Here is a 27,289-nt window from a genome sequence, read left to right as displayed (position 1 = left end):
AAATATAAAAATGTTAAACGTTATTAGCTGCACAAATGACTTCAAATATTATATTAAGTTTGAAGCTGATTAATATAATTAACTCATAATTCTGGATATAAAATGTTTTAGTCTCACTATCAGCAAATTATATTTATATTATGTGTATTATACTTTTTAACATCTTGATTCTGCTTATCATCCGCACAGACCTGACAAAAACGGTAATGTTGTCGATGTCTGAATCAACCTGGAGACTTCTCTGGACTGATTTATTTTGAATAATTAATAAATAATTAGAATCAACAGTAAAGAAAAGCACAGGGAAACAGAGAGGGTTTTGATGTTTATTTTAGAGTTGAGAAAAAAATCATCACATCATTCCATCTCTGAAATCTGACACTAAACATCTACATACAGAAAAACAAACTCAATATAAAACCTCCGGTAAGGACTGAATCGCACGAACGACGGTGTAATTAATGAACGCTAGCATAGAAATGAAATGCTAACCTCTTCGACCAATCAGCTTCCACCTTCCCCACCCCTCCCCCCTCTGTCTCACAGTAACCCTTCCATCTCCCGCATGAAGGCTTCGTACACCTGGTCCTTCGTCTTCATGCTGGGAGGGGCGGAGCTTGAGCCGGGCGGGGCGGGGTTTGCGGAGGGCATGGCTCTGAGGCTGTGCCCCACCCTCTCCTCCTCCCTCCTCCCTCCTTTCTCGGTGGGCGTGGCCCCCTGTGGGCCCATTCGATCTCGGCGTACGCGCAGCGCCGTGGGAACGAACCGTGTCACTTCCGCTTTGGGGTTGATGATCTGCGGTTTCGCTGAGATAGTAGCGGCGCCCGACTGGCCTGCAGCGCCGGGGACGCTCGTGATGTTGGCGCGCTTCTCTATGGTGTGGGTGGGGGGGTTGACAGGGGTGGGAACGGTCCCCGGAGGGGGCGGCATCTGCAGAGACGACGGGCGGATGGAGAGAGAGAGCGAAGGCGGAGCTAAGATGGAGGGATCGCTGGAGGAGGAAGACGTGACAGAGGAAGTTGGGGGCTTCTGACGAGGAACGATGCTGGGAGGGGCGCTCAGGACGTTGGGGTTCAGAGGGGGCGGGAACATGGAGAGGGGCGGAGCCATCCGTGGAGGACCAGCACGAGGAGGAGGGGGAGGAATTCCTACAGAAAAACGTGCGCAAACAGGAGGATTATGGACAGAAACGAAAACAACAGACACACAGTACAGCTTAACTCTCTCGCATGCTGATTCTGATAAACACACTATACTAAAATCAGTTAAACTAGCAATAATGCTAGCAACACACACCTGGTGGCGCAGGGGGAGGCAGCCTGGGAGGCGGTCCTCGTGGAGGTGGACCTGGAGGAAGGCCTGGCGGTGGGCCAGGGGGTGGGCCTGGAGGACGCCCAGGAGGGGGACCGGGGGGCAACATACGAGGCATCGGCCCCCTCAGGGCACCAGGTAGATTGGGGGGTCTGAGGAACGGAGGCGCACCTGTAGATACGAACACGATACAAAACACACTCAATTATTCCTTCTTCTAGTCGGCTTGAATTCTCGCTGTAGGTTACTGATGCTCCTGACTCACCTGGTGGAGGCCCAGGAGGTGGACCTGAGGGTGGGCCTGGAGGCCTCATCGGAGGAGCAGGAGGAGGTCCTAAAGGAGGAGGGCCTGTGATTGGTGGTGGCTGCAGGTGGGGTGGAGGCTGCTGCTGGGGTGGCGGCGCTCCCATTGGTGCTGACGGTGGGGGGAGTCTGTTCAGTGAGGGAGCTGATTGGCTGTCGCCGGGGGGCTCCAGGCCCTCGCTATCGGACTGATCGGAGTCTGTGTACTCTTCCTCTTCAACCTCCTCCTCTTCCTCTGGAACAGACTGACCTACACACACACACACACACACACACACACACACAATAAAGACCCTAGCAGTTTTCAGCAAAGGACATCACCACAATTTTCTTCGTAATTTTCATAAATATAAACAAACATCTAACTAGACAACGTAACTAGCTATTGTTTGCAGTCTTACAAGTAGCAGAAAGTTTGACTGCTGTGCTTTTACTTTTACTTTTAAACAAATCTATCCTGATTGTGAAAGTAATCCAGTTCAAGAGTTCACACAACAATAAATTGTTTCCTTTCCAACATCAAGTGATTCTGATTAAACAAAGTTAATGTAGCTTGTGTGTGTGTGTGTGTGTGTGTGTGTGAGAGTGTGTGAGAGACAGTGAGTGCGTACCTGCCATCCTCAACATCATGGCCTGTAGAGGTGTAATAGCCTTCGTTTTCTTCACAACTCTCTTCTTTCGCTTCTTCGCTGGCTGTGGAATATCGGCAAAACGCACAGTGCGACCTAAACACCACCAACATAACCATCAGCACAACACACGGTACGACACAAACCATCCTGAAGCAACTCTCTCTCACTCACTCTCACTCACTCACTCTCACTCACTCTCACTCACTCTCACTCACTCTCACTCACTCACTCTCACTCTCTCTTTCTGACCTCTTTCTCTCTCCTCATCCCTGTCTCGTTCATCCTGCCGGCTTCCAATGCCCCTCTTCTCCAGCAGTTCATCCCCCTCTTCGTCACTCTGGTCGTCTGAATCACTCTCTTCCTCTCCTCCCTCTGAGCCGCTATCTCGGTCTCGATCAGCCATGTCCGCATCAGCTTCGCCTCCTGTATCTAACACAAGCAAACACACCTCAGACATCACGTGACCAGCCTGTGAATGTGGGTACAAGAGGTTGCAGGTTAGTAGTGTGACTCAGACCTTTGTTCTCAATCCAAAACTCCACATACAAGAACTAGAAGTAAGTGATTAGCTTGAAACGTCTTGTTCTCAGATCTTAAGGTATAAATCTGTGGAGATGATAGCAAGCAGGTCTTAATTAGTCTGACCTTTGTCCATGTTTTTTTGGAAGGAGAACTTTGATGTTGTTCCTCTGATGGTTTCAAGTCAACAAAATTTAAGACTATTGGACCGAACATTGGCAAAACTGCTCTCTGTTTTAAGGTGTTGGACCTGGGCATATCTGGTCTTGGTCCTGGGCTGGACATTGACATGTCTGATCTTTGTTTTAAGGGGCTGGACCATGAAATAAAGGTCCTTGGTCTCAGGTTAGACCATGTCACTTCTGCGTTGTTCTTAAGGAGCTGGAACTTTCCAACATCTGGTTTTGGTCTCAGGTTGGACCTTGGTATGTTTGGTCTCAGTATGTCTGGTCTAGTTCTGGCCCACTGTCCATGTCTGAGTAGATCTGTATCTGATCTCAGTCTAGGCCTGATTTTAAGTCAATAATGAGTTTTGGGATGTCAGATCTCATTCTGTGGAGGGTCTGAACCTTCAGAGTTATGTTCTTGGTCTTGGGCTTGACCTGGTTGTGTTTGGTCTTTGCCTCAAAGACCTGGGTCGTTGTCTCGATGTCTGGGTCTTATAAGGTCTGGTGTGTGTGTGTGTGTGTGTGTGTGTGTGTGTGTAATTGCGTACCTGGTTTATAGAGCTGAAGTATCTGGGGTGGTGGAGGCCCAGGTGGAGGTCCAGGGGGTTTACGTCCAGGTGGTAACCGAGGAACCCCAGCGATGGCTGCCGATGACACCGCGGTCCCTTTACTGACACAGACAGAGTGTATATTTTATTTCATATTTTACACAGGCCTTGTTTTGTTTGTAAATCAGAACCTGTCAGATCCGGTGCTATCACAACTGCAAACCGCAAATAATCACAAAACTTTTTTAAGACTTTCCCCTGATAATCCCAACCACAGACCCGACTGAAAGCCTTGAATCATCACTGCAAATGTAATCCAGACTTTCTGCAATATCAGACTTTATATCAGGACTCAAAGGTACCAAATGTTACCCCATTCAGAATGGAGATAAGTTAAGGATCACAAATAGAGTTATTTACTATTTAAGAATGATTTTAGTTATGTTATTCTTAATTTACCCAAAGGTAGAGGTCTTTTTGAGGATTGACGGCGGCTGGGCTCCCGGCAGCGGGATGTCCTGAATGAGGACGCTGGAAGGTGCGTGAGGCATTTCAGGAAGAGGAATACTGTCCACCTCCACAGACTCAGCATTCTAACACAGAACAAGAGATAAACCGAGAGATACTTCAGACACGAGGTTACACGTGTGACAATTCCATGTTATAATGAATATAATTTAACTAATAAATAAAATATGAACAAGTTCCACACACTCACCTTGACGGAGTCGAAGTACAGGGATAGCTGTCCTCGTTTGGTCTCATACTCAAGCTCCAGTTTACGCAGTTCTTTATACGTCTCAGGATTTTCTCTCTCGTACAGACGCACGATTCGCTCAAAGGTCTCGCGTAACTTCTTCCTCTTATCACGCAACACTTTATCGTTCAACAAGGGCTGCTGTACTGGGTTAAACTCTGAGACACACACACACACACACACACACACACCACGTTAAACACTCACACTTGTGCTAATGAATTGGAGACCAAACATTCGCATTTTGTGGAAATAACTGATGTGGCCCTCAAGTTTACGTTTTACGGGGACCGGGACTCGTTCAGGTGTTCCCTCACAGGGACCGGGACTCACTACAGGGACTGTTATTTAACTAATTGCTCCCTTATGGGTACCAGGACTCGACGGCTTGCTCCCTCATGAGAACCTGGACTGAGACCTGACTACTCACTTCTTTACAGGGACCGGGTGTCAACTTTTCACTTCTTTATGGGAACTGTTCCTCAATTAATCACTTGTTTATGGGAACTGTTACTCGACTAATCGCTTCTTTATGGGAACTGTGACTCGATTAATCAGTTCTTTATGGGAACCGTGACTCGATTAATTGCTTCTTTATGGGAACCGTGACTCGATTAATTGCTTCTTTATGGGAACTGTTCCTCAATTAATCGCTTCTTTATGGGAACTGTTCCTCGATTAATCGCTTCTTTATGGGAACTGTTCCTCGATTAATCACTTCTTTATGGGAACCGTGACTCGATTAATCGCTTCTTTATGGGAACCGTGACTCAATTAATTGCTTCTTTATGGGAACCGTGACTCGATTAATCGCTTCTTTATGGGAACCGTTCCTCGATTAATCGCTTCTTTATGGGAACTGTTCCTTGATTAATCGCTTCTTTATGGGAACTGTTCCTCGATTAATCGCTTCTTTATGGGAACCGTGACTCGATTAATCGCTTCTTTATGGGAACCGTGACTCGATTAATCGCTTCTTTATGGGAACTGTTCCTCGATTAATCGCTTCTTTATGGGAACTGTTCCTCGATTAATCGCTTCTTTATGGGAACTGTTCCTCGCTTAATCGCTTCTTTATGGGAACTGTTCCTCAATTAATCACTTGTTTATGGGAACCGTGACTCGATTAATTGCTTCTTTATGGGAACTGTTCCTCGATTAATCACTTCTTTATGGGAACTGTTCCTCGCTTAATCGCTTCTTTATGGGAACTGTTCCTCAATTAATCACTTGTTTATGGGAACCGTGACTCGATTAATCGCTTCTTTATGGGAACTGTTCCTCGATTAATCGCTTCTTTATGGGAACTGTTCCTCGCTTAATCGCTTCTTTATGGGAACTGTTCCTCAATTAATCACTTGTTTATGGGAACCGTGACTCGATTAATCACTTCTTTATGGGAACCGTTCCTCGATTAATCACTTCTTTATGGGAACTGTTCCTCGATTAATCGCTTCTTTATGGGAACTGTTCCTCGATTAATCGCTTCTTTATGGGAACTGTTCCTCAATTAATCACTTGTTTATGGGAACTGTTCCTCGATTAATTGCTTCTTTATGGGAACCGTGACTCGATTAATTGCTTCTTTATGGGAACCGTGACTCGATTAATTGCTTCTTTATGGGAACCGTGACTCGATTAATTGCTTCTTTATGGGAACCGTGACTCGATTAATTGCTTCTTTATGGGAACCGTGACTCGATTAATCGCTTCTTTATGGGAAACAGGACTCGACTAAACAATTAATTTTAGGGGCTAAGACTTTTGTCCCCATGATGTTGGGGTAAAAAAACAAGTATACACACACCCATCTCATCCAGTTTCTCCATGTCTCTGATGATCTGTCTGGGATCCTTCATCTTCAGAACAGCAGCTCTCACCATCATCCTCTGCTTCTTGTTCTGTCTCACACACACACACACACACACACAGTCAGTCTGATGCTACACACAGGATGTTATAAATGCACTCTAGTCATCATAAGACAGAGGACTTTACCTTCTTGAGCTCCCTCTTCCTGGCCTCCTTACCTACACACACACACACACACACACACACACACACACACACACACAGTACAGTGTACGATTAAAACAAACTCCAATCACAGATGTAAATCTCTCACAGTTTGAAATTTGATTCCATTCTGTTTTGTGAGGAATTTTTCACCCCGTGAATAACACTACAATATTTACGTTGGTCAGGATAACGTCTCTAATGAATGAAATGTAATTATTTCTGTTCCAAATGCTTTTTTTAAACATATATACACGTTTTTTTCTGCGTTCTGTACGAGTATTTCATCAGATCTCTGCGTGCACATCAGTGCAAAATACACAGTCTTCACTCATCTCATGTTAATTCAACAGTGTCCTGGATGCAGGAGTTTAATCACCATGGCAACCTGATTACCTGTAACCTATAATCGGTTCTGTTTAAAGTGAGAGTGTGTGTATACTCACGGGCCTGGTCAGTAGGGTTCATGAATTTTCCACTCTTGGTGGACGAGGTGGATCGACGCCCCATGATCGCCAACACACTCCTTCACCTGAAACACACACACACACAATTATTTAATCATTTTATCCACATTACTGTTGCGCCTGAAATAAAGATCCAGGATTACAAGGTTGGTTTAATGAATAAAATGACTTCCAATGAGAGAGAAGTTGTTCAGTGATGAAAGAATGAACCATTAATTAAATCACATCATGTCAAATATCGCGAGATTTTATTCCAAACACTCCAGAGTAAAACACAAGCTTTCTATAAGACATAAACCCAGCTTTATTACACATTATTCCTCATATCTGAGCTTGTGTTTGGTATTAATGAGATAAATTATATAAGGGAATCAACTGATGCGTTTAAAAGGACAAAAACATATTAAAAATCCAAGTACAGAGAAGCAAAAAGCCATGTTAGCACACAAACACAGCTAGCTTGGGTATATGGTATTTCCTGCATATTTCACTTTTAATTATCTCCCCAGAGGAATTAATAAAACCTCAAGAGGATGAACTGCAATCCTAAACATTTAATAATACGATCTTTGGTTAAAAAAAAAAATCAAGACACACAATCAGCCGCTCATAACCAGTTACACTGAGGCTAACTCCTGCAGCTGATGCTAACTTAGCTAATTCTGCTAGCGTTATAGATTAAACAGCAGATTTCACGTTACTGCACCTCAGTCTCAGAGAGAAAACCGGGATTTAAAAATCCCTTTTCCGGTGTTTAAAGTTTAAATCAATCCACACACTGTTTCTAACAGTTTTATATGAACAGAGAATAAGAGCTAGCATGCTGTAAATCCGCCATGTTTGACGCTCAACGTTACACACAGCGGAGAACAACAACTTCCGGGTTTCTTCTTCGGCGGTGGAATTTTTTTAGAAGATTGAATGTTTCCAAACGTACAACATATTCACCGCCGCCTAGCGGCCAAAGTGCAGCATTACACACAATGAAACGCATGATGGTAAGAAAACTGTAGAAACACAGTGCAGAGAGAGAGAGAGAGAGAGAGAGAGAAGACCAAAAAGGAGAAAATGGAGGAGAAAATGCTAAGAAAGACAGAAAATAGGGAAATACAGATCAGGAGACGCAGGAGGGAGAAAATGTAAGTAATAAACACTGTGTGTGTGTGTGTGTTCCAGTAAAATGCTGAGTGATGGTGTGTTGTGATGAAGCAGACTTCCTGTTACCACCCTGAAGTTGATTATTTTCCTATAAAAGCACATCCCCAAGTGTTTTATTCCTCTTACACCACAGCAAATTACCAACAATTACAATTTTTTAAATGTATTATTTATTAACCTCAAAGAAACGAGTTAGTTCCTGTTGTCACTTACATTACAGCAGCTATAAACAGTCACCAGCCTCTCTTTATTCTCTCTCTTAGAGTTAATAAGACAAAAAAAAAACTGCAAAGAAGCGTAAACTCCTCTGTCCTGCTGAAAATGTCGGAAATCTTAAAGTTCCAGCTTTACCTCTTTACGCGCTGACACTGTTGACTCCTTCCATACATGTTACATAAACACACTTCTCCTTACAGAAAACTTCACCATATCAAAGATTACACACGTTTTTTAATCCGTTTATGTGAAGCGTAAAGTACTTGTTCGTGTGTGTGTGTGTGTGTGTGTGTGTGTGTGACAGTACAGAAGAATTTTCTTGATCAGAGTATGATTTAAGTAAAAGATTTAAGATTATTATATAATCCATCAGGTCCAATCAAGAGTTAAAATAATCAGAAATGATGAGATGTGGTACGTTTGATCATGAGGCGAGTGTGACTTTACAGGAAATATCTGTGTGTGAATCAACATTAAGTTTGTATCTCTGTACCTGTGTAATGTGTGTGTACAAGTGTACAAGTGTATTGTTAGGGTTTATGAAGAATATTAATCAATATTCAACGTTTTTTAAAAATAAACTAGCTGATCTTGTGCCACAATTAAAGAGGCGATACAGGGAGAATGAAGTCAGGAGCCAGGAGAGTGATAAAGAGTAAAAATGAGAAAACTCAGCCTCATGTAATTATTCATTATTATACATTAGAGAAGGAGGATCCGGAAATCAGAGCTTTTTTTTTTTCATGTTCGGTTTTATTTCTTACACAAAGCACATTAACATGAGAATAACTACGTCTTTACAACCTCCTTCATCTCTAACACAACGACACACATGACTGATGATGTCATCGCCAGTGTGATGTCATTATTTAGGTCACACTTCAGTATAAAACACTACTCACTTCTACTCTAATCTTTATAACAGTCAGATTTAGCACTAATCTACTCTCGGCTGTCTGTGGCCCCGCCCATTCCAGCATCCTTAAAGGTGATTGGTCGGCTTGGTGTGCATCTAGAAGGGGATTGGTCCGTAGTGTTTGGTGTAGGCGGCGATGATTCCGGACGTGTCCATCATGTCCTCACAGGCCAGGTCCGCCTCACACACCTCACGGAGACTGGAGAGTGTGTGGAATGAGTAAACATGCTAACGGTGTGTGTGGTGTGTGTGACTAAACATGCTAATGGTGTGTGTGTGTGTGTGTGTGTGTGTGTGTGTGTGTGGTGAATGTGAGTAAACATGCTAATGGTGTGTGTGTGTGTGTGTGTGTGTGTGTGTGTGTGGTGTATGTGAGTAAACATGCTAATGGTGTGTGTGTGTGTGTCTGTGTGTGTGTGTGAGTGTGTGTGAGTGTGTGTGTGTGTGTGTGTGTGGTGTATGTGAGTAAACATGCTAATGGTGTGTGTGTGTGTGTGTGTGTGTGTGTGTGTGTGTGGTGTATGTGAGTAAACATGCTAATGGTGTATGTGTGTGTGTCTGTGTGTGTGTGTGAGTGTGTGTGAGTGTGTGTGTGTGTGTGTGTGTGTGGTGTATGTGAGTAAACATGCTAATGGTGTGTGTGTGTGTGGTGTATGTGAGTAAACATGCTAATGGTGTGTGTGTGTGTGTGTGTGTGTGTGTGGTGTATGTGAGTAAACATGCTAATGGTGTATGTGTGTGTGTCTGTGTCTGTGTGTGTGTGTGTGTGAGTGTGTCTGTGTGTGTGTGTGTGTGTGTGTGTGTGAGTGTGTGTGTGTGTGTGTGTGTGTGTACCTCTCTAGCTGAGCCAGTGACAGGTCTGCAGCTGCTGTTGCTCTTTTCTGTCTCACCACAGACGATGCCTCCTCTCTCTCCACAAACACGCCTTTATCACACACACACACACACACACACACACACACACACACACACACACACACACACACACACACACAGTAGCAGTATGTAGGTTAGCTGAGGGACGGTTAACTGGTGGACCGCAGTCCTGCTGCAGACCCTGTAAAGTGTTTCACTGAACTGATACAAAACAACACTAAAGCAAACTGCTACTGCTGTTAAACCACGAGCCTCTGGGCCACTTTATTTACTCTCTCTGGTCTGATTAGCAAACGGAAAACAAGACAACAAAAGCAGAACTTTAAAAGACGAATAGAGAGAAAAGAGAGAGAATTGTGTGTTTGTTCTCTCAGCTTCAGATTCAGCACAGACGTCTCAGACGGTTCTGAGAGCGCGGAGTTACTCTACTAAACAAAGCTACAAAACAAAGTGTCTAATTTAGTGTCATAAACTAATCACTGATGGTGTTTCTGCTTTATCTGGACCTTTAAGAAGGGAATTTTATGTAACCGGTTCTTTACTAATTTTAGTTGATGGCCCCTGGATTAAGGATAAAAATATTAGAATAATTCAATAATTCAATTTAATTTAATTCAGTTAAATACAGTATCGTATTTAACAATACAAATCGTATAGCGCTTTAACAGTGGACATTGTCACAAAGCAGCTTTACAGAAATAAATTAAATTAAACTAAAATATATTGTAAATATGTGAATTTATCCCTAATGAGCGAGCCAGAGGTGATGGTGGTGAGGAAAAACTCCCCGAGACGATATGAGGAAGAAACCTTGAGAGGAACCAGACTCAAAAGGATAAAATGATAAAATTAGGATGTAGGGACCAGGGAGAAATTATTTGCCTGACATTGCAAAAAAAAAAACAAAACCAGTAAAGTTCCTTGAAAAAAAAAAATGTTAAAGACGAGATTCTGTGCACGTCATTGTCACATGTTTCGAAACACTCCTAATAAGTTTGTTTTCCAGCTGAAAGCTGAAGTGCATGTACACAGTAATGCTGACAGCCAATCAGATTGCAGCTTTCAAGATCCTGAAGTCTGTGGCCAGAAAAGTGCACAAAAATATCATACTCCGTATCTTGTGGATGGAGCTTCTAAGGCAGGGACTAAGTTTAATTTACCACACACACACACACACACACTCTCTCTCTCTCTCTCTCTCTCTCACACACACACACACACGCGCACACACACACTATTTACCTGCATCATTGGGAGAATCAGGTTTATTAACTGTTGTGTCAGACACACCTGCAACAGAGTAACAGCAACATTTGAAACACAAAAATCCGTAGAAAGAAAAAACATATTCATCTCACACACACACACACACGCACACACGCGCGCACACACACACACACACGCACACACACGCACACACACACGCACTCACCTTCGCATGCACACAGGGTGATGAGAGCGGAGAGCAGCAGGATGGTCAGAGTCTTCATCTTCGCTGATGTTGAAAATCGCACACACACTCACACACTCGCTGGGTTTATATCCGCAGCTCCGATCAGTGTGATTGGTGGAGGAGTCAGATATCACACACACACACACACTCACACACACACACACACACACATGGGATGATCTGGGCTTGTGTATAATTTGTGCATGTAAGATTGTTGCTCTTGTGCTTTAAATTGAAACTTCAGCTGTGATGTAATTTAGTCTGAGCAGCTGGAACATCCGCCGGTCCACCCTCGGCCCACCCTCGGCCCACCCTCAGCCCCTCATCAGCCCACCCTCGGCCCACCCTCGGCCCACCCTCAGCCCCTCATCAGCCCACCCTCGGCCCACCATCGGCCCATCATCGGCCCATCCTCAGCCCACCCTCGGCCCATCATCGGCCCACCCTCGGCCCATCCTCGGCCCATCCTCGGCGACCCTCAGCCCATCCTCGGCCCCTCATCAGCCCATCCTCGGCCCACCCTCGGGCCCATCCTCGGCCCACCCTCGGCCCACCCTCAGCCCCTCATCAGCCCACCCTCAGCCCACCCTCGGCCCACCCTCAGCCCCTCATCAGCCCACCCTCAGCCCATCCTCGGCCCACCCTCAGCCCATCATCGGCCCACCCTCGGCCCACCCTCAGCCCACCCTCGGCCCATCATCGGCCCACCCTCGGCCCATCATCGGCCCACCCTTTTTGCTTTAATGACAGTGTGACTTGAGCTGGCATGGACTCCACAAGTTTGTGTAAAACCTGATGATCCATTTTAGATCAACTCTATCGGGGTGTCATCTGATCTCACGCTTCAGTAGAAGAGATTAGACATGAGGAGAATCTGATCTTTTGCACAAAGCAGTTAACCTGCTCAATATCACACATTTACTTACATTTAAATAGGGAGCTAGAAATAGTGCAAATTTTCAGTATTAAAAATTCAAGATACTGAACATTTACTTTCATTGTTTTAAATATTTCAAAATTCTAAAACCTTCTGTGTATTTCCAATTTTAAATTTACTTAAAAAAAAGTACATATTACTACATTTGTTTTAGATTTAAGTATAAGTATATGGAGATTCACTAAAGTGAGTTAGATAAAAGCTAGCTAACGTTGTGTAGCGTGTTAGTGAGGCAGAAAGAGGACAACTGACTTCTCAAATTCCATCCTGCATTTTTTTTATCATGAAAATAAACTTTAATGATGAGTTTATGTTTAGGACAGATGATTAAACCTGTTCGAGCGTAAGAGTACAGAGTGTAAAAAGTGTTAAAATGCTCCAGTGTTGAAGCAGCAGTTTACTGCATTTGGATTGAAACATGTCCGACGTGGCTGCGTCCTAAACACAGCAGGCTATTCCCGGAGACGCAGTGTGTGCGTTTGGACCCGCGGTGTGTAATTTAGCCGTCTGGATTTCGAACGGTTCAGAAACTCAGACCACCAAAACATCAGCTCGACCTTCTAATCTTGCAGCGAGAAGGATAACGGACATGTGCGGAGAGAAAACGTGTGACCCGGCATGTGACCCCCACCAACACACACACACACACACACACACAGTGGAGGTAGGATTTTGGAAATAAATATGAACCCTGTGCTCTGTGGATGTGTTCTGGCTCTGACAGTTCCTCAACCTCAGCTACATCTCTCCAGTACATAATTAGACTGAACTAGAGATGAGCGTTGTCCGTGTTAATGCTACGTGCAGTTGTAGCTCAGCGGTTAAGTTTTTGGGCTTTCACATCACACCAAGCTGCCAGTGTTGAACCCTTGAGCAAAACCCTCAGCTGCTCAGTTGTATCCTGTCTCATTTGTAAGTCGTTTTGGATAAAACCGTTAGCTAAATGAGGGGAATGTAATGTTCATGTTAATGAACATGGTCTTTCTGTGTCCCGTGAGCTTAGCGAGCACTCACATGACTTTTTTGTTGTGTCCAGCAGGATCTCATTCCTGCTGCACTTTAAAAACAAGATCTGTATTTATATCTGTTTAGAACGTGTTATCTGTTCATCTTAAATAATGTGTTTATATTCGATTACATTTCACTTTATTTACACAGCTGATGAAGGACTTTTGTCTGGAACGTTCTGGTTTATATGATTTCAGATTATTACATTCACATAAATATACATACAGTACTGTGAAAAAAATCTTAGGCACATGTAAAGAAACTCTGTAAAGCCAAGTGCCATAAAAACACTACAAATAGCAGTAAACAGCACTAAACTAAATCAAGTCAGTATTTGTTGTGACAACTCTTTGCTGTTTAAAAATGCATCAGTGCTCTCAGGAACACTTTGTGTAGTATTTTAATTTTAACTAAACATTTTGGAGAATCTGCTACTGTTCTTCTGGAGACTTTGACTATCACACATGCTTCTGTGTTCGGTTTTTTTGGATGAAACGTGGTGTATTATGTAATATGTTACTTTCTTTGCTGACATACAAACATTTTTTTTCTGCAACATAATTTTGTTTGGTTGAAAAAGTAACATATGGAATCTGACTCCGTAGTACAACGTCATAAAATAAACACCCATCTCCTGTGCTGCTTGTCCTACGCAGGGTCTCAGGGAGCACAAGGCGGGGGACGCCCTGGACTGGGTGCCAACCAACACAGAGCACAATCACAAACACTCACACCCCCATTCACACACTACGGAAATGCCTGGAAATGCCTAAATCAGCCTACAGCGCATGTCTTTGGCCTGGGGGAGGAAACTGGAAAACCTGGAGGAAACCCCTGAAGCACAGGGAGAACATGCAAACTCCACACACACAGAGCGGAGGTAGGATTCAAACCCCCAACCCTGGAGTGCTAACTGTTAATTTGTTTTAAATTTACTGTATATGTTTGTAATAAAATTTCACACAGTATTGTACATACATACATACATACGTACATATATATATATATATATATATATATATATATATATATATATATATATATATATGTATATATATATACATACAGTGCATACGTACAAACAGTACAGTACATATAGTACATACGTACATACATACACACATACAAACAAACATACAGTACATACATACAGTACAGTACACAGAGTACATAGATACATACAAACAGTACAGTACACAGAGTACATACGTACATACATACTGTACATACAGTACACACAATACATACATACAGTTAGATATAGTTAGTTATGTATTGTATGTACTGTATGTATGTATTGTGTCTACTGTTTGTATGTGTGTATGTATGTATTGTGTGTACTGTTTGTATGTGTGTATGTATGTATTGTGTGTACTGTATGTATGTGTGTATGTATGTATTGTATGTACTGTATGTATGTATGTATGTACTGTGTGTACTGTACTGTTTGTATGTATGTATGTATGTATGTATGTATGTATGTACTGTACATATGTACAGTACAGTACATACATACATACAGTACATACACAGTACATACGTACATACATACACACATACATACAGTACATACATACATACAAACAGTACAGTACATACACAGTACATACACAGTACATACGTACATACATACACACAAACAAACATACATACAGTACATACAGTATATACATATATACATATAAACAGTACAGTACATATCCTACGTGGTTCCTTCTAAACACACACCAGTGTTTAACTCGAGCCATGTGCTGAGAGAAGACATGGACATTCTTATACACTCCCAAACACACACACTAGGGTTCAGTGCACGAGCAGCATAATTTTAGAGATTCTCACGTGAGAACAGACGGAATCACGCTCATGGATTAAAGTAGAAAGTAGTGTTTCATCATTTGGCAGTAAAACAACGGAATAAACACACAGAGAGTCGCTGCGCACTCAGTCAGTCAGCGAGACAAATCTCCAGTCTTGTGTTAAATATATATTTTAAAGTTCTTTATTAGCCAGTAATAGGTAATAAATTAATGTTTTTTTAGATTTAAGCTCATTTACTTTTCCTGCACTGAATACAATTTCATCACATTAAAGATCATTTGAATCTTTAAACTTAAAGGACACAAAATATTACACATTTGACCCATCACTCTAATCTGTTCCTATCACTAGCGATTAGCATTCAGCTTGTTATTATCATGCTAGAGATTAGGATTAGTTGTTAGTTAGCCTTAGCTCATATCTCCCACCATATTCCCTGGTTCCTTGGTGAAAGAAGCGCTAATTTAGCGTTAACTAAAATAAGTGTGTGATTTGAAATTGAGGCGTCTTTTTCTTTTCTGATTCTTTCATATTAGTCAGTTTAAGAGTTTAAACTTTCTGCTTTCATTTGAGTAAAGAACTTGAAGCTGCACTTTAAATGTTAGCAGAATATTTATTTTATTTAGAGGTGTATGTTTTACTCACTTTTACTTCAGTAAAGAAGTTGGGTCTCTTTTACAGCCTCTGATGATAAAATCAACTGTAGATGAAATCTGTACAGCAGTCAGAGCCAGTGTTTCAAATGACAATAAACTCCCAAATCACAATAAACTCCCAAATGACATCAAACTCCTAAATGACAACAAACTCTCAAATGACATTAAACTCCCAAATCAAAATAAACTCCCAAATGACAATAAACTCCCAAATGACAACAAACTCTCAAATGACACTAAACTCCCAAATCAAAAATAAACTCCCAAGTGACAACAAACTCCCAAATGTTAATAAACTCCCAAATGACAACAAACTCCCAAATCAAAATAAACTCCCAAATGACAACAAACTCTCAAATCACAATAAACTCCCAAATGACATCAAAACTCCCAAATGATAATAAACTCCCGAATGACAACAAACTTCCAAACAACATCAAACTCCCAAATCAAAAATAAACTCCCAAATGACATCAAACTCTCAAATCACAATAAACTCCCAAATGACATCAAACTCCCAAATGCAATAAACTCCCAAACTACATTCGTCATCTAATAAACTTCACTTGACCTGTTAGAACAGTATTGGAACACAGCCAAGACGTTGCTAGATTAGTAGTTTCATGTAAGTATCTGAATTAAACATTTTCTGTATAAATATAAAGCACATAGTACTATAAACCAACACACTCTTTATTTATTTATTTATTTATTCGCTAAACACCCAATACCTGGCAATCTAACCTGCAGTCAGAGCCTCCTTTAAACTGTGTTTCAAATCACGAAAGGGCAAAAAAAGGCAACTAAGACTTTTGTGATGAACATTTTATTTTATTTTATTTTGCTGTAAAAATAACATTTATATGATTATGTGTGAAAGTAAAAAGTGTGTGAGGTAACGTGTGAGGATAATGACTGTGCGTGTGTAAGTAAGTAGAAATACTGTAAATATAACGCAAATTAAAGACAGAATATTAGTAAAATACATGATTACACAAAAATAATAGTTCTGATCTGATCAGGTTTAAACTGATTCAGTTTAATTCAATTGGATTTGAATCTGATTCAGTTTTGTTGAAAAATTAGTTTAATCTGATTCAGTTTAAATGAATTTGGTTTAATCTGATTCGGTTATTTGAATTTGGTTTAATCTGATTCAGTTATTTGAATTTGGTTTAATCTGATTCAGTTCATTTGAATTCGGTTTAATCTGATTCAGTTGAATCGAATTCAGTTTAATCTGATTCAGTTGAATCAAAGTCAAGGTATTCTGATTCAGTTGAATCGCATTTAATTTAATCTGATTATTCGAAATTTTACTATTGTCAAATTTGTTGCCAAGACAACGAGTTCCATAAGATCCAAAGCTCCCACAAGCTCCTGCTCAGAAGCAGCTGGTTTGTGAATCTAGATTGAGGCTAAATCGAGGTCACAACATCATAATGCTTGCACACGTCTGGGTTTATGCTGTAAATTTGCTACCGTCAGTTCCGCGTGAGTTATTCAGTAAAACCGGTGACATTCTGTTTGTATCTCGTATAAAGAGAACATGGCCATGATGTAATATAAACGGATATTTCATTTTCATTTTGCTGGTTAATAAATCAACGCTATGGACAGATTTCTAATAAACATGCATTCTATGATACATTTCTAATAACTCTATAAAGCTTTTTTTTACTTCATTAAAAGGCATTAAATCACGTACATGTATTTTGTACACGTATTTTAGACAGACTTTTTTTTCACAATTTTATTCATTCTGAACTTTAATTAGCAAATTGAAAGCACAATAAAGTAAAACATGCAGAAGCATTATGATTTCCTGACGTCCATTTTTAGGGTCTTTTTTCACCTGATCATGATTCAACTGATCATGATTAATAAATGATTTTATATCATCAGGATCATATATATCATCTTTTCTTTGCTTTTTTAGGGATCGTAGTCTGGTTTAACCTAAGTCAGGCATCAGAAAGAGAAACAGAAGTTATACACAAAATTTTTAAATGAATGTGGTGTTGATTTGGATTACACTAATATAATGTTGAAATTCAGTGTGTGGTTCAGTAAACCCACAATGCGCGTGTCTGCTCAGTAACGGAGGCCGTTGTTGTTGTGGCTGTTGCCTTGATGAGCACTGAAGTACCTCTGATAGGCACGCTGGGAGCCATAGCGACGAGCCAACACTCGACAAAGAATGTACTCCTCGCATATCTCAGAACGGCGTTCAGCTTGAGCCTTGACACTGAAAAACAGAAATACTTTGTTTCATGTTTGTAGTTAGATGCAGTAAAGATGCTCCGATTTGTGTGTGCATATGTTTGTGTGCATTTGTGTGTACTTGGCTATGTGTGTATTTGTGCCTGTACCCCCATCTGTAGCCGTTGTAGGTGCCGCGTCCAGGAGTGTTGATGAATGTGTTTGCTCTGTGGCGGCTCAGGACCAGGTCTGTCACACACACAAACACACACACACACATATATATATATATATGTATATAAAAAAGAAGAAAAGAGTGAACCTGTCTAAATACTTTAAAGGTTTACTCAACATACAGAAGGATACCAGGTTCTACATGCAGCGTTCAAACAAAGTAAAAAAAACAAAAGCAAAACAAAAACAACATCAACAACAAAAAATCATGGTCACATGTGCAGAAGTTCTAAATTAAGACAAATAAATATGTTTTGTAGTTTTTTTCTAGAGCAGTAGAAATAAGAGTTAAATGAGGTTAGTGTCAGATCGACATGTATAGCCAGTTCTTCATTCTCACTCGTGTTTCATCGTATTTATCCGCACTGTAATTGGACATATACCTCTTTTAAAATTTTTTCATGTGGAGGCCAGTGCACATATCTCTTTATTGGGACTGTTCTATAAATACATTTAAAAAAACACAGCAGGAAAAGCCACAAACAGCTCAAAACCACAACCAACTACACCACTAGAACCTGGAGGATGTAGGAGTAACTCGAGTACTAGATGAAACTATGGAAACTAGGACAACTAAAGGTAACTTTTTTCTCTTCGGCTGCTCCCATTAAACGTCGCCATGGTGGATCATTAATCCATATATTTGATTTGGCACAGTTTTTACACCGGATGCCCTTCCTGATGCAACCTTCCACTATTTTATCAAGGCTTTGGACCGGCACTGGGAGCGCACTGTCTTTGTGTAACCCCAGTGGCTGGGGTCGGTTCCGTGGCCGGGATTCAAACCCAGACCGCGGTGGTGAGAGCGGTGAAGCCTAACCACTAATCCTCCAGGGACCCGACAAATAAACATAACTATGTGGACTAAATGAACTAGTAGAAACTATGAGGACTTCATTAATCTGCAAATAACCTTTTTGTGGGCTTTAAAGAGGCAGTTATTAATTATTTAATTAATATTGTCATATTTTTGCATTTAATATTGGCCTTGAATAGCATTCCATTGTTATTGTTGTCTGAGGTCTGAATATTGATGTGTGAAATTTCAGTATTACATCCTCACTGCATGCACTTAACTCTGAATACAGCCCAAAGTCTACAACAGTGCTGTCTCAACCTTTCATTCCATTTAATGATCATCTGATCAGCTTTACTTGAACTGATAATTCAAGTAAACTGAGAACGGCACTTTAAATATATACATCCAACATGGGTGTAGCCAGACCTGTTACAATAGGGTGGCCAGGGTAGGCCCAATGACTTTATTGGGGTGACTTTATTTAGGATGGAGCAAACATCTGTGTTAGGTAGCTGAACTAGATTGCTCCTCAACATTGGACAATGATGAACTTTCAAAATACCTAGAGATGTTGCAATGGGGTTCCATTATCATTCCACCTAGTTGTTCAGTTTCGCATCATGTGACATTGATAACTACAATGACTACTACTACTACTACTACTACTAATAATAATAATAATAATGTTACCCCTTGGGGTGGTAAGGGGTTGGCAAAATGAGTATAAAATGAGCTCCATTTCGAACAACCTCCTAAAAAAACACCACTTGATATTGGAAATCAGTATGGTACTCGGTCACATTTCCTCCATAATCTGGTCATTAATCATGAAACCTTAGTGATTGTTTGATTTGGTGCTCAAGTTCAGGCATTTTCTTTGTTTATGTATCATCTTTCCAAGCTCTGGATGTTATGTAATGGTTGAATATCCAGTAGGAACTCGTTAGGAGGTAAATAACGTAGAGCTGGAGGTAAACAAGGTAGAGCTGGAGGTAAACGAGGTAGAGCTAGAGGTAAACGAGGTAGAGCTGGAGGTAAACAAGGTAGAGCTGGAGATAAACAAGGTAAAGCTGGAGGTAAACGAGGTAGAGCTGGAGGTAAACAAGGTAGAGCTGGAGATAAACGAGGTAAAGCTGGAGGTAAACAAGGTAGAGCTGGAGATAAACAAGGTAGAGCTGGAGATAAACAAGGTAAAGCTGGAGGTAAACAAGGTAGAGCTGGAGATAAACAAGGTAAAGCTGGAGGTAAATGAGGTAGAGCTGGAGGTAAACAAGGTAGAGCTGGAGGTGAATAATGTAGAGCTGGAGGTAAACGAGGTAAAGCTGGAGGTAAACGAGGTAAAGCTGGAGGTAAACAAGGTAGAGCTGGAGATAAACAAGGTAAAGCTGGAGGTAAATGAGGTAGAGCTGGAGGTAAACAAGGTAGAGCTGGAGATAAACAAGGTAAAGCTGGAGGTAAACGAGGTAGAGCTGGAGGTAAACAAGGTAGAGCTGGAGATAAACGAGGTAAAGCTGGAGGTAAACGAGGTAGAGCTGGAGGTAAACAAGGTAGAGCTGGAGATAAACAAGGTAGAGCTGGAGATAAACAAGGTAAAGCTGGAGGTAAACAAGGTAGAGCTGGAGATAAACAAGGTAAAGCTGGAGGTAAATGAGGTAGAGCTGGAGGTAAACAAGGTAGAGCTGGAGGTGAATAATGTAGAGCTGGAGGTAAACGAGGTAAAGCTGGAGGTAAACGAGGTAAAGCTGGAGGTAAACAAGGTAGAGCTGGAGATAAACAAGGTAAAGCTGGAGGTAAATGAGGTAGAGCTGGAGGTAAACAAGGTAGAGCTGGAGGTGAATAATGTAGAGCTGGAGGTAAACGAGGTAGAGCTGAAACAGCTGGGAGGAAAACCAGGAAGTAGAAAACAGGAAGGAAAGAGGAAGGTTCTGTGATATTTTTCGACCCAAATTTCAGAACTTCTAGCTCTCCAGATTTACAAACATGTGCTTTAATAAGCACTGTAGCAGGAAGTGAAAAAAAACAACAACTTTAGTTATTACTTACCTTCAGTTGACTCATTACTCTCCTCAGAGTCTGTAGAGAGACAAAAGCACAAAAGCACCACTTCCATTAGGAGTGTGAGTGTATGTATATATATATATATATATATATATATATATATGTATATATAGTTATAGTTATAGTTATGTGTGTGTGTAGTGTATGAGCATTGAATTTTAGAGGTTGTTACGAACCAAAGCACACTGCGATCGCCAGGATGACACACAAAGTCACACACCTAAGAACTGATTGCATGGTTGTCACCTAAAACATAAAAAAAAAAAAAAACTTTTTTTCTTTTCAGGAAGAAAAACAATTCAGGAGAAAAAAATGGAGTGAGGGAATAAGAATAAGAATAAGAGCTAGCACTTTTTTATGTCTTACATATGTTTAGGTGGCCTGTTTGGACAGAACTGTAATTTCTTTGTCCAAGTTAACAGATAGTAAAGATGCCGCGGAAAAAATAAATATCGAATTCTAAGAAAATCCAAGAAATTTTCTATGTTTACTTTAGTAATTGAGTAAATTTGTATTTTCGTATATCCTGGGTGAGGTTTTTATATAAGGGTCAATACATGCCTGTGAGTATGGTCACTGCAGAGGTTTTTATAAGAAAGTGTGTGTGTGCGCGCGTGTGTGTGTTGACTCTAGAGGCTGAGAGTGTTTATATGAGTGTGAGTGGGTTGACTGGAGGGTAAGAGTGGTTATATGAGCATGTGTTTTTGTTGACGCTAAAGGGCAAAGAGGTTTTATATGACAGTATTCTGGCTCAAGTGTGAGTGACTTGGGAAAAGGGCATAGAGAATAGGGGTTAGTGAATAGGGGTTAGAGAATAGAGGTTAGTGAATAGGGGTTAGAGAATAGAGGTTAGTGAATAGGGGTTAGTGAATAGAGGTTAGTGAATAGGGGTTAGAGAATAGGGGTTAGAGAATAGGGGTTAGTGAATAGGGGTTAGTGAATAGGGGTTAGAGAATAGGGGTTAGTGAATAGGGGTTAGTGAATAGGGGTTAGAGAATAGAGGTTAGTGAATAGGGGTTAGAGAATAGAGGTTAGTGAATAGGGGTTAGTGAATAGGGGTTAGAGAATAGGGGTTAGAGAATAGGGGTTAGAGAATAGGGGTTAGAGAATAGAGGTTAGTGAATAGGGGTTAGAGAATAGGGGTTAGTGAATAGGGGTTAGAGAATAGGGGTTAGTGAATAGGGGTTAGTGAATAGAGGTTAGTGAATAGGGGTTAGAGAATAGGGGTTAGAGAATAGGGGTTAGTGAATAGGGGTTAGTGAATAGGGGTTAGAGAATAGGGGTTAGTGAATAGGGGTTAGTGAATAGGGGTTAGAGAATAGAGGTTAGTGAATAGGGGTTAGAGAATAGAGGTTAGTGAATAGGGGTTAGTGAATAGGGGTTAGAGAATAGGGGTTAGAGAATAGGGGTTAGAGAATAGAGGTTAGTGAATAGGGGTTAGTGAATAGGGGTTAGAGAATAGGGGTTAGAGAATAGGGGTTAGTGAATAGGGGTTAGAGAATAGGGGTTAGTGAATAGGGGTTAGTGAATAGGGGTTAGTGAATAGGGGTTAGAGAATAGAGGTTAGTGAATAGGGGTTAGAGAATAGGGGTTAGTGAATAGGGGTTAGTGAATAGGGGTTAGAGAATAGAGGTTAGTGAATAGGGGTTAGAGAATAGGGGTTAGGAGATATTGGGGTTAGTGAATAGGGGTTAGTGAATAGGGGTTAGAGAATAGGGGTTAGGAGATATTGGGGTTAGTGAATAGGGGTTAGTGAATAGGGGTTAGAGAATAGGGGTTAGTGAATAGGGGTTAGAGAATAGGGGTTAGAGAATAGGGGTTAGTGAATAGGGGTTAGTGAATAGGGGTTAGAGAATAGGGGTTAGGAGATATTGGGAGGGGAGATTGCTGAGATTAGATGTGAGGGGTTAGGAATGCTTGCTGAGATTAGATGTGAGGGGATGGGGAGACTGGCAAGATTAGATGTGAGGGGATAGAGGAGATTGCTGAGATTAGATATGAGGAGACACAGGGGATTGCGGAGATTAGATATGAGGGGATAGGAATGATTGCGGAGATTAGATGTGAGGGGATAGAGGAGATTGCTGAGATTAGATATGAGGAGACACAGGGGATTGCTGAGATTAGATATGAGGGGATAGGAATGATTGCGGAGATTAGATGTGAGGGGATAGAGGAGATTGCTGAGATTAGATATGAGGAGACACAGGGGATTGCGGAGATTAGACGTGAGGGGATAGGAATGATTGCGGAGATTAGATGTGAGGGGATAGAGGAGATTGCTGAGATTAGATATGAGGAGACACAGGGGATTGCGGAGATTAGACATGAGGGGATAGGAATGATTGCGGAGATTAGATGTGAGGGGATAGAGGAGATTGCTGAGATTAGATATGAGGAGACACAGGGGATTGCGGAGATTAGATATGAGGAGACACAGGGGATTGCGGAGATTAGATGTGAGGGGATAGAGGAGATTGCTGAGATTAGATATGAGGAGACACAGGGGATTGCTGAGATTAGATATGAGGAGACACAGGGGATTGCGGAGATTAGATATGAGGAGACACAGGGGATTGCGGAGATTAGATGTGAGGGGATGGGGAGACTGGCAAGATTAGATGTGAGGGGATAGAGGAGATTGCTGAGATTAGATATGAGGAGACACAGGGGATTGCGGAGATTAGACTTGAGCAGACAGGGAATTGCTGAGATTAGATATGAGGAGACACAGGGGATTGCAGAGATTAGACTTGAGCAGACAGGGAATTGCTGAGATTAGATATGAGGAGACACAGGGGATTGCGGAGATTAGACGTGAGGGGATAGGAATGATTGCGGAGATTAGACTTGAGCAGACAGGGAATTGCTGAGATTAGATGTGAGGAGATAGGGGATAGGATAGAGGTTAATGAGTTCATATTTAGTCCTGCACATACAAGAAACCTGGTGCTGTTCTGATGAGATTATCGCAACCTCTTTATTATTATTATTGTTATTATTATTATTATTAGGGGCCCAAGCACTGAATGTGCATAGGGACCCTTTAGTGATTATATGTTTTCTTCTTCTTCTTGAACTAATCAAAGTTGTTTCTTTGATTTTTGATATATAGGAAGGTTCATCCATAACATGCAAAGATATTTGATGACGAAGCTGCCAAACAGGAAGTGCAGGCATATCTCAGCAAGGGTGTGATGTATTCTGACCAAATTTGTAGATATCTGAAGGACTTCACTCTAAGGGTCTCCAGGAAGCTTTGTCTAAATTCTACATCAGTTTTTGCTGACATTTGAAAACAGGAGTAGCTGAAATCACTGAGATTGAGATTATATATTAGGGAAAAGGGGTTAGGGGTTAAGGGGATTGGGATTAACAGGATGTGGTAAAGGGGATGGGGTAAAGAGGACAGGGATTAAGGGGCTAGGAGTTAACATAGAGGGTTTTTATATATATATATATATATATATATATATATATATATATATATATATAAAGATTAGGATTAATGGCAGGCAATGTTGCTGAGGTTAAAGGTTAGGTTGTACTGACATAATTAAGCATTAAAAATTAAGGGCAAGGGGGGTTAAGGTGATAGGGATGATTGGGATAGGGACAAAGTGGATGAGATTTAAAAGGGATGGGGTTAAAGGGATAGGGATTAAGAGGATAGAGATTTGAAGGATTAAGATGACATGGATTAAGGGGTTAAGGATTAAGAGGATAGAGAATAAGAGGATAGGGATTAAGAGGATAGGGATTAAGGGGATATGGATTAATAGGATTAAGAGGACATGGATTAAGGGGGTAGGGAATAAAGGGATATGGATTAAGATGACATGGATTAAGAGGATAGGGATTTGAAGGATTAAGATGACATGGATTAAGGGGTTAAGGATTAAGAGGACATGGATTAAGGGGTTAAGGATTAATAGGATTAAGAGGACATGGATTAAGGGGATAGGGATTAAGGGGATAGGGATTAATAGGATTAAGAGGACATGGATTAAGGGGATAGGGATTAAGGGGATAGGGATTTAGCGGTTAGGGATTAAGATTCCAATCAGTGAATTTCATTTTGTAACACAAAAAAGCAGCAAGTTCATGAACATTTAAGCAGAGAAGCAGATGGAGCATCATTGGGTTATGGGGTTAACACACACACACACACACACAAACACACATCACATCAGATTTAACACTTATCATGTTAAATTTAGCAGTTATGCTCATGAGATTCTCCCAAACTTGTGTCAAACACACACCTTACTGCTGAACTGTGTGTATGTGTGTGAGGAGTGTGTGTGTGTGTGAGGAGTGTGTGTGTGTAAAGTTCACTTACCTCTGTGTGATGCTGGACAAGTACAAAATCTGTGTGTCTTTATCTTTTCTTCTCTCTTTTGCACTCTGTGAGAAGTTGTGGGCCTTTATAAATCTTCCAAGCCCCCACCCCTTTACACACACACACACACACACACACACACACACACACACTCCCCCTCTCACTCCTTCTCTGTCCTTTAGGACCTTATATCACCATTTTCCACCTTTCACTGAGTCACAATAGTGTGTACTGTAGTTTCCCCCAGCAATACTCTATACACACACACACACACACACACACACACACACACACAATCACACCCACACCCAGACCTTAACATCAAAAACAATAAGAGGTAGACGAAAGATATAGACAGATATAGAAAAAAAAGGCAGACAGGCAAAGAAGCAAACAAAAAAAAAAAGATGCTTATCATGTGTGAGTGAGTGTGTTTGAGTGTGTGTGTGTGGGTGTGTGTGGGTGTGTGTGTGAGTGTCTTCATAAACATGGAGAATTGGAAAGATGGACAGACAGATAGAAAGACAGAAGCTCTTTTCAGAGCTCAGGAATGTTCTGGAAATCTTTGCTCTGATTCATGTTTCAGTTAAAACACACACACACACTTCGTGTTCCAGTAAAAAATCAAGTTTAAAAACACACCGACATCCAGGCCCAAGTTTCCCCAAAACACTGCAGCAAGTTCCTAATCAAACGGTCGAGCAAGCTTGACATTAACTCTCTCTCTCTCTCTCTCTCTCTCTCTCTCTCTCTCTCTCTCTCTCTCTCTCTGGCAGTTCACAGGATATTAACACTGATGTTTTTGAGGAAACTGTGTGCAGAAAATGAGCAGCTAACTATTTCATTGCCACTCTTATAATAACACAAATTACAAATATAAAATGATTGTATAAACACAAGGATTCAGCTTGTATTCAGACAAAGGGCCCCATTGATCTTTCTTTTATTAAAGATGTGTGTTTTTGTTTTTGTGGCCAAACCGAAGTAAAAATTCCCACCGGATTTAGCAAAGCTGCGCTGACTTTCTTCCCAATCACATGCGCATGTTAAGATCTTTTCATCTCTACTCAGATAATAAGTTTTGTTTTTTTGGGTCATTTAATTAAGTGCCATGTGAAAACAGACCAAACCAAACAGAAAATGAAGCAAAGAAAATCATTTTGCTCTAATTTGATCTAGACAAACTGACGGGTAGGTGTGAAAGCATAGTAAAGTGGAGAGGAATAAGATCATCGCCGTGCTGTTATTCTCCCCACGATGGGCTTCACAAAATAGCAACTGTAAGGGTGCCAATACTTTTGAAACTAATGAAATGCAGAAGAAATCTATACTATTTTATATGCTTATAAAGATAGTGTTAGATATGTACAGTGCCTCTGTATGTTTAAAGTCAGTAATATCAGTCACTGGGTGTTTTTTTCGTTTTATACATTACTGTAAATGTTGCACCTTTTCATGAAGGGTGCCAATAATTCTGGAAAGTAAATATATAAATGTATATACAGCTACACACACATTCTTCTTCTCTTTCTCTCTTCCTCCTGTTCTGTAATATCGCTCTACACTCCAGCACTAGGTTGTGTAAATGTTTAGGAAAAGGCGTGTTCCGTCACTCCGACATGAAAACACACTGATTTGACGATTTGTGCTGAAGAACTGAATGTAAACACTGTTTTTTTTTAAAATATCACACCCTTCGTCTTAAGCTTTTCCTCTGTGTGTGTGTGTGTGTGTGATGGCTCCTCATGTGTGTTTACTTCACACTGATTATCGTCTAGACTAAAAACAAACACAAAAAAAGTCACTGAAAAATAACATGCAGAAAATAACTTCCAGAATAGCAGCAGCAGTTTCTGGATTCTTTACCTCATTAGAACACAGTGATGTAGTGTCTAG

General features: G+C 41.0%; 4 protein-coding genes across 5 annotated transcripts in view; 1 reads left to right on the top strand and 3 right to left on the bottom strand.

The window, feature by feature from the left end:
- Window positions 1–312: 312 nt before the first annotated feature.
- LOC113524087 (WW domain-binding protein 11) lies at window positions 313–7,615 on the bottom strand. Its single transcript, XM_026910218.3, has 12 exons — window positions 7,427–7,615; window positions 6,700–6,785; window positions 6,236–6,267; window positions 6,045–6,138; window positions 4,199–4,395; window positions 3,940–4,073; window positions 3,481–3,602; window positions 2,496–2,675; window positions 2,226–2,339; window positions 1,577–1,864; window positions 1,297–1,482; window positions 313–1,148 (listed from the first exon to the last, which is right to left on the bottom strand). Exons 2-12 carry the CDS (start codon window positions 6,761–6,763, stop codon window positions 541–543), a joined length of 2,019 nt encoding a protein of 672 aa, XP_026766019.1. The 5' UTR covers window positions 6,764–6,785; window positions 7,427–7,615; the 3' UTR covers window positions 313–540.
- A 73-nt stretch (window positions 7,616–7,688) lies between these two features.
- The window catches only part of LOC117596427 (retinal cone rhodopsin-sensitive cGMP 3',5'-cyclic phosphodiesterase subunit gamma), a 40,283-nt gene continuing 20,682 nt past the window's right edge, over window positions 7,689–27,289 (top strand). Inside the window, exons 1-2 of one of the 2 annotated variants that reach the window (XM_053231542.1) lie at window positions 7,741–7,859; window positions 13,941–14,164. In XM_053231542.1, coding sequence (XP_053087517.1) covers window positions 14,073–14,164 — 92 coding nt within the window. In that variant the 5' untranslated portion in view covers window positions 7,741–7,859; window positions 13,941–14,072. Of the gene's footprint in view, window positions 7,860–13,940; window positions 14,165–27,289 lie in introns of both variants that reach the window. The other variant, XM_034301560.2, reaches the window with a different exon arrangement.
- On the bottom strand, window positions 8,826–11,451 carry bglap (bone gamma-carboxyglutamate (gla) protein). Its single transcript, XM_034301564.2, has 4 exons — window positions 11,319–11,451; window positions 11,129–11,176; window positions 9,845–9,935; window positions 8,826–9,209 (listed from the first exon to the last, which is right to left on the bottom strand). The coding sequence occupies exons 1-4, from the start codon at window positions 11,374–11,376 to the stop codon at window positions 9,107–9,109; spliced, it is 300 nt and encodes a 99-aa protein (XP_034157455.2). The 5' UTR covers window positions 11,377–11,451; the 3' UTR covers window positions 8,826–9,106.
- Window positions 16,569–25,549, bottom strand: mgp (matrix Gla protein). The gene is made up of 5 exons (XM_034301563.2): window positions 25,394–25,549; window positions 21,228–21,297; window positions 21,037–21,066; window positions 18,131–18,209; window positions 16,569–18,006 (listed from the first exon to the last, which is right to left on the bottom strand). The coding sequence occupies exons 2-5, from the start codon at window positions 21,286–21,288 to the stop codon at window positions 17,853–17,855; spliced, it is 324 nt and encodes a 107-aa protein (XP_034157454.2). The 5' UTR covers window positions 21,289–21,297; window positions 25,394–25,549; the 3' UTR covers window positions 16,569–17,852.

The sequence above is a fragment of the Pangasianodon hypophthalmus genome, chromosome 29 (assembly GCF_027358585.1).
Source record: "Pangasianodon hypophthalmus isolate fPanHyp1 chromosome 29, fPanHyp1.pri, whole genome shotgun sequence".
Classification (NCBI taxonomy): Eukaryota; Metazoa; Chordata; class Actinopteri; order Siluriformes; family Pangasiidae; genus Pangasianodon; species Pangasianodon hypophthalmus.
This window is presented reverse-complemented; position numbering and strand designations above follow the sequence as displayed.